The sequence below is a fragment of the Maylandia zebra genome, linkage group LG20, assembly GCF_041146795.1.
Source record: "Maylandia zebra isolate NMK-2024a linkage group LG20, Mzebra_GT3a, whole genome shotgun sequence".
Lineage (NCBI taxonomy): Eukaryota > Metazoa > Chordata > Actinopteri > Cichliformes > Cichlidae > Maylandia > Maylandia zebra.
In genome coordinates this window covers 7,856,352-7,864,208 of record NC_135186.1, presented here as the reverse complement: position 1 = coordinate 7,864,208, position 7,857 = coordinate 7,856,352, and the positions used below count along the sequence as shown (strand labels likewise).

The window sequence follows — 7,857 nt, the reverse complement described above, 5'->3', positions numbered from 1 at the left end:
TGCTCCGCTGCTCTCTGACCTGGCATCCAAACAGCAAAGACACAGTAAATCATACTGATGTCGCTGGATTGGATTAACCATTATCATCTGTTTTCTTCAGATTATTGCATCCGCATTCTAAAAAAGTTGGGATGCTGTATAGAATATAGGTAAAAGCTGAATTTGGTGATTTGCAAACATAAAAACTTGACTCCTTTTTAAAATTAAATAGAACACAGAAAACACATCGAATGTGTTACAATATTTACTTTCAATTCAAAAACAAAAAGGTCATTTTGAATTTGATGACAGCACAGAAAAAGCACAGAAAAATTTGGATAGGGCCATTTTCACCACTGTGTAGCATCCCTTCCACTTTAATTAGCAGTCCACAAACATCTGAGAACTGAAAAGTCCAATTACTTGACTCTTAGGAGAAGTTTTTCTGTATCAGAAAAACAGGTGTTCTGGATGGGAGCTTATGCTGCTCTAAAACTGTAGTACCTCTCAGCAATAATAGTGCATTTGCAAGGTGCCAATTCCACAGGTGCTAATGCCACCCACAGAGCTGTAGAGCTTGAGCACTGATAACAACAAGTTGTCCACACCATCTTTAGTCCAGTGTTCAAGTTTTCCAGAAAGAATTTCACAGTTCAGTTTGTCTGACTTCCATTTTCACTGAGTTTTGGCCCAGAGATGACAGCATGTTTAGATCATGTTCATATATGGCTTCTTCTTTGTATGGTAGAGCTTTTGTTAAGTCAGATTGTTGAATGTTGTCATTATTTTTCTTAAATTTGTAAAGGCTCAGTTCAAACTATAGGATCAAGGACATTCCTTTGTCTGACCCCCTCTCGAGCCTCTCGAAGTTCTGGGAGGAGGCTGGTTCTGACCAAGCCTTTCCTCGTTAGCGAGTAAAAGACCGGTTGAAGATGTTCTGTCTTGGTTTTGTTCTTCATGAGGAATAAGTCTCTAAACTAGCGGGGCCTGTGGAAACACAGACTCTACAGCTTTAATCTGCATTTATGGATGGCACTAAAGACAATGTTGTTTTTAATGCAGTATTGGCTGAGGGCCTGAAGATTAACAGCCTGCAGTACCGATTTTTACTCTTGTTCCACTCCAGATTCTTTCAATCTTTTGATGATCTTATTTAGATGAAGATCTATTTAAAATCTTCACAAATTTGAGGAAGAATATTCTGAAATTGTTACACATCTTATGCTGCAACTGACAGTGACATATACTTACAGTTTATTTGCATATTTCCCATCTTTACCTCTGAGAAATGTTGCCTCTCTATGATCCTCTTTTTAATACCACTAACTTTTCCAGTCTTTTGTTCCCCCTGTCCTAACTTTTTTAGACGTGTTGCTGCCATCAACTTTAAAACAAGCTAATATTTTTTTACAAAATAGTCAAATGTCTAAGTTTAAACACTAGATATATTTAATATGCTCTGCTGTGAATAAAAGATTTATATATGAATTTGCAAATCATTGCAAAAATGTCAAAACTCTTTGAAAGTGGGTTTGTACAAATAGTAATAATCCTTATTGTCATAGAGTTGCTTTCCCATAGACTGCTAATTCAACCAGTCACCACATATATACTGTATAAACTGGCCCATTTATCATTTTTTGGATTAAAAGGTCAGAAGCTTTCACATGTTTTGTGACAATCGTACACAAAACCAATATGCTTTGAAGCTCTGTGAGCATTAACATCATGTACATACCTAATATAGGCCTCATAGTAGCGTGTCCTGCTCCAGGGACAGGAAGAGGAGATGGATCAGGCAGATAGAAGGGATTTGTTGGAACCGGAAACCAGGACGGGGAGGGGAGGGGGGGTTCATGCAATGACAAATGAAAAGAGGATACAAGCTGAAATGCTTAAATGGTCTTGTCGGTTTTTCGCTCCTGCTAGAAAACAAGATCTATAAATAATCCACAAATTACAGATAAGAAATGAGGTCACACGATGCCACGGTTTTTCCAAGAATGAACACCACCGAACATTCAAACTGTGGATTCCTAGGAACTGCAACAAACCCAGGTGCAATATGTCAGACCCGACAGCCTCAGCATGTTTTTTTTAAAGTTCATGACAGCACAATTAGAAGAAGACTGAAGAAAGTTGGCTTGTTTAGAAAGGCTGCCAGAGGAAACCCTTTTCTCTCTCAAAAAAAGATGGCAGCATGGTTTAGGTTTGCAAAATTTCCTCTGAAAAAATGCAAGACTTCTGCAACAATGCCCTTTGGACATGTGAGACCAAAATAGAGAAGTTTGGCTACAGTATAATGCACAAACACCTCATACCAGTACGTTAGTGGAAGGATGATGATATGTGCTTGTTCTGCAGCCACAGGACCAAGACACTTCACAGTCATTCAGTTGACCATGAACTCCTCTGTATACCAAAGTAAGTAGTAGTAGTAGTCAAATGTGAGGCCGTCTTTCTGACAGCTAATGCTTAACCCGAATTGGGACGTGCAACAGGACAACGATCCCAGGCACAGCAGGAAATCTACAGAGTTTGCAGAGCCCAGCCCTCAAGACAATTTAAATGGGACCTTTGGAAAGCGGCGCATAAATGAATACCTGCAAACGTCAATGATCTGAAATAATGTAGTAAAGAAGAGTTGGTCAAAATTCCTCCACAATGATGTGAGCGATAAAGACATAAAGAAAACGACCGTTCAAGTTAGCACAGTTAAAGGTGGTTCTACAAGCCACTGAATAAAGGGGTGCACTTAGTTTTTCATAGGACTCAATGTAACCGAGAATATGTGTAGAACATGCAGATGAATGAATCTATAAAAGCGATCATTTGTTAAATACATACTGATAAAACACTACAAAACTGAGATCTTTCTAATGCAGTGAACTATAATGTAATGATATACAGTGGGGCAAAAAAGTATTTAGTCAGCCACCGATTGTGCAAGTTCCCCCACTTAAAATGATAGAATAGAATTCAACTTTATTGTCATTGCACATGCACAGGTACAGTGCAACGAAATGCAGTGATGATGACAGAGGTCAGTAATTTGCACCAGAGGTACACTTCAACTGTGAGAGACAGAATGTGAAAAAAAAATCCATGAATTCACATGGTAGGATTTGTAAAGAATTTATTCGTAAATTAGGGTGGAAAATAAGTATTTGGTCACCTCAAACAAGGAAAATCTCTGGCTCTCACAGACCTGTGACGTCTTCTGTAAGAAGCTTTTCTGTCCCCCACTCGTTACCTGTATGAATGGCACCTGTTTGAACTCATCATCTGTATAAAAGACACCTGTCCACAGCCTCAAACAGTCAGACTCCAAACTCCGCCATGGCCAAGACCAAAGAGCTTTCGAAGGACACCAGGAAAAGTATTGTAGACCTGCACCAGACTGGGAAGAGTGAATCTACAATAGGCAAGCAGCTTGGTGTGAAAAAATCAACTGTGGGAGCAATCATCAGAAAATGGAAGACATACAAGACCACTGATAATCTCCCTCGATCTGGGGCTCCACGCAAGATCTCATCCCGTGGGGTCAAAATGATCATGAGAACGGTGAGCAAAGATCCCAGAACCACACGGGGGGACCTGGTGAATGACCTGCAGAGAGCTGGGACCAAAGTAACAAAGGTCACCATCAGTAACACACTACAACAGCAGGGAATCAAATCCCGCAGTGCCAGACGTGTTCCGCTGCTGAAGCCAGTGCATGTCCAGGCCCGTCTGAAGTTTGCCAGAGAGCACATGGATGATACAGCAGAGGATTGTGAGAATGTCATGTGGTCAGATGAAACCAAAGTAGAACTGTTTGGTATAAACTCAACTCGTCGTGTTTGGAGGAAGAAGAATACTGAGTTGCATCCCAAGAACACCATACCTACTGTGAAGCATGGGGGTGGAAACATCATGCTATGGGGCTGTTTTTCTGCCAAGGGGACAGGACGACTGATCCGTGTTAAGGACAGAATGAATGGGGCCATGTATCGTGAGATTTTGAGCCAAAACCTCCTTCCATCAGTGAGAACTTTGAAGATGAAACGAGGCTGGGTCTTCCAACATGACAATGATCCAAAACACACCGCCCGGGCAACAAAGGAGTGGCTCCGTAAGAAGCATTTGAAAGTCCTGGAGTGGCCTAGCCAGTCTCCAGACCTCAACCCCATAGAAAATCTGTGGCGGGAGTTGAAAGTCCGTGTTGCTCGGCGACAGCCCCAAAACATCACTGCTCTCGAGAAGATCTGCATGGAGGAATGGGCCAAAATACCAGCTACTGTGTGTGCAAACCTGGTAAAGACCTATAGTAAACGTTTGACCTCTGTTATTGCCAACAAAGGTTATGTTACAAAGTATTGAGTTGTATTTTTGTTATTGACCAAATACTTATTTTCCACCCTGATTTACAAATAAATTCTTTACAAATCCTACCATGTGGATTCATGGATTTTTTTTTCACATTCTGTCTCTCACAGTTGAAGTGTACCTCTGGTGCAAATTACTGACCTCTGTCATCATTTTAGGTGGGGGAACTTGCACAATCGGTGGCTGACTAAATACTTTTTTGCCCCACTGTACATTATATCATACAGTGCACTGCCAGACCAAACTTCTGAAATGTCAGGGGAAAAAGTCATTAACATACTTTGTTAGTGTAAGTGTAAACAGTTGTACTGGCAGATTTATTTATTCATGTATTAGATACAAATATTTTAACCATATCGCTTTTTTACTTAGTTGTATGCATGTGCACTACAAATGGGCCTTATGCTCTATCACACATATATGCGCACACAGTGAGGCCATTGTAAGTTCATGGGAGATGTTAAATAGATAGTGGAACTCCTTCTGCTTATCAGGAATGTAAATCTTAAGGTGACAGAAAATAGGGTCATGATTCTCTCTGTAAGTGACAAGGCTTTATGGATGTGCCTGAGGGTATAGCCCTCATCCCCCATGAGATGGGCCAGCATGTAAGAGTTGTGGAAGGTCTTTGTCTGTGTGTGTATATATAAGATGTGAGGGCGGCAGAGATGATCCTTGGCTGGGATGTTTCTCTCCACATTGCAGTGTGTTTATTAAACCCACTTCAAAACGGGTGCTTTATTCTACACAAAGAAAAGGACCATGCAACAAATGTGCATAGCTACTGTGGATTTTAACACTGCACTTATGTGTCCTTCAACCAACCTTGTGGAGTGCGACTTCCAAGGCTTGCCTTGCAGTCCTTTGCTGTAAGTAGTTGTTGATGATGCGTTTCTGGTGGAGGATGGGCGACTCCGTATTAAACACTTCTGCTGCCTCGCAATGGTCATGGAGAGAAGTGAGGGCACATTGGCATTGTTGAGGTTGGCATTGGAAGGTATTGGCGACTGAACACAAGTGGAATTACAGTGAGGGTAATGAGTGGTGTGATGAAGTTGATTGCACAGGATTGGTGAAGAGTTCAGTTCTGTCTCTCCTTCTCTATCGTTACTGCTGGCTCTCCTGACGATTTGCGGGGGCTCGGTCGAGGCAGCGCTGGAGAAGGGCAGGATCTGTAGTGGCCGCTGTGTGACGGTGGTGGGGTGAGAAGAGCCTTGCTGATCCCCACCTATGTGGTTGACATGGTTCCCAAAAAGGCTGCCATTACGCTGCACGGAGACACCAGAAATGAAGACTAAATATGACTGCTTAATAAATGAAACTAAACTCAGAACATACTCTTTTCTACCAGAGAGAACCAGTGACAGTTTAACAAAATATCCATTCTCAGATTTCCTGGAAAATTCTATGCAATGAAGTGAGTGACTTATTGAGATGTGTTGGAAGCATATCAGTCACAGAGTTAAGTGGCATTAAGAACAAAAACAACAAAGGACATTCGTAGGAATCGCATTAACACACTCCTGTGCACATCAGGGGAATTTCTCTGGAAATCTTACTCTGTAGATTTCCTCCTCTTCCTCTGCATTTTCATCTACTAGTCCTTCCTCCTGGAGGTCACATGATATGGCACGACGGATTTCTGGTCCAATGTCATGCAGTGTACGCAAGCCAGCCTGCAAAAAGGACGTGTGTCAAAGCAAACCTCATTAGTATTGTTGTTAACAAACATTTCGATGTTCTCATGCATGAAAAGAAATCTTCCCGAACAAATGAACAAAACATCTGTTTAAAGATTGTCATCAATCTTTTAGAGTTTTTTCAGATTTGACTGATGTTTGCAAAAGACGGGAAGAAAGGCAAGAGCCACTGCACCCACATCATAATAGACATGCTTTCTCTTCTTTTGTTAACAGACTGTGTGCAAACAGGGTCTGGTTATTCCAGATTTCCCACATGATTCCCCCACTCCTGATTATGATATGTTGCCAAAGGTCTCATTGGAAAGTTCCACAGAACACCTGACTCAGTGACTTGTAGTAGGTAGTGATTATTGTTTATTCATGTGCCCGTAATGTGATGAGCACAAAGAAAGGCTTTTATTGCAAAAATGAGTCAAAACTGACTGTTTGATAGTGCTCACCTTAATTAATTTGGATGAACTGCTCACTTAGACTCCATAAATTACTCACTGTGCACTGAATTGACTGACTGAAACGTTGCACTTTCCTCACCTGTAGAGCCAAGGTGGTATTCAGCCTCTCCCATGAGCGCCTTCCCACAAGACCTTGCTCCTTGCGCCTCTTGAACTTTCTGAAGTAGTCCTGTATCAGGAAGGTGGCATAGAACTTCCCCACTGTTACATCGTCATCTGAGTGAGCAGACACACCAAAGCCTCCCAGGTCAACACCAAAACACCTCAACACCGAAAATCAGCTCATATCCATGCACTCAAGATTCAAAATACTCAGCCAGTTACTCCTACTGCTGCTATGTCACCAGCTCAGAGAACATTTAATGTGTCCTCACAACTAAAAAAAAATCACAATCATGAAGCACCACTACTGCAACATGTTGGGAAAAGAGACAACATCTTGGAAATGAAACCAAATATTTTAGCTTTATTCCAAATGCCAAAAGAGTACTGACCGATAATCCCAAAATGCCATAAATCCTCAATGCTTAACCAGGACACTGACCTTTCTGCCTAAGAAGCTCCAAGAGGTTAACAACTGCTGCATGCATGAGCACATTTTTTGAGCACATGAAAAATATGTCTTTTCTCAGGCCTATTACTAAGTACTGTCAGATTCATAGTAAACAAAGAAATAAAGATATAAACTCAGAACTGTTAATAACAGCTGAGTATCTGACTGTCTACCTCTGCAAAAGACGTTTGCTCTCAGAAAATCATGTACAGCAAGATTAATCTTGATGACTGATAACAATTAAGCCTGCAGCTTGTATCTTGCTTCATTTCTAAAATGCACGAAGTTATGAAAGACTCCTGCAACATACAAAAAACCACAAATACACAAAAACCTCGCTCAAAAAAGTGAAGCACAATCTTCAAAAATGAAGTTTATATAACAGATTTCTAAAAAAAAATAAAAATAAGGACGCAGACGCATGTTTATTATCAATTCAAATAAACCGAAGCATTTATGCCTGCACATATTGTACAGTGACTGCAGACTTAACTAAAATTTAAGCATCTATGATTTCAGAGACAGACAAGCAGAAGTGTTTTATGTGTTAGACCAATGATATGATCTGTAGCAAGAAGCGCATGCAAGAAAACAGCAGAGTAAAAGGTTTATAGAAGCAAGGGTAAGCTCTACAGATCTTCTATCAAGACACAAAACATAAACTTAGTTTAGCCAGAAGGGAAGCGATGACAGTGCACACTATCTGCCATGCAGGGAGGCTTATTGGGCTTGGCTCTAATTCTCTCAGATAAGTCGCTGCTGAAGCAGAACGGGGAGAGATGCTGGACAATAACAAAAAAAA

General features: G+C 41.0%; 1 protein-coding gene across 13 annotated transcripts in view; it reads right to left on the bottom strand.

Moving 5' to 3' along the window:
• cacna1db (calcium channel, voltage-dependent, L type, alpha 1D subunit, b) overlaps nt 1-7,857 on the bottom strand; it is a 90,768-nt gene that overhangs the window by 11,374 nt on the left and 71,537 nt on the right. For 12 of the 13 annotated variants that reach the window (XM_076878033.1, XM_076878039.1, XM_076878032.1 and 9 more), the window contains 5 exons: nt 6,582-6,718; nt 5,907-6,023; nt 5,173-5,615; nt 1,718-1,744; nt 1-19 (listed from right to left, as the gene is read on the bottom strand). The exon at nt 1-19 is cut by the window's left edge and continues 122 nt beyond it. In XM_076878033.1, the coding sequence (XP_076734148.1) occupies nt 1-19; nt 1,718-1,744; nt 5,173-5,615; nt 5,907-6,023; nt 6,582-6,718 (743 nt within the window). The remainder of the gene's footprint in view (nt 20-1,717; nt 1,745-5,172; nt 5,616-5,906; nt 6,024-6,581; nt 6,719-7,857) is intronic. The other variant, XM_076878036.1, reaches the window with a different exon arrangement.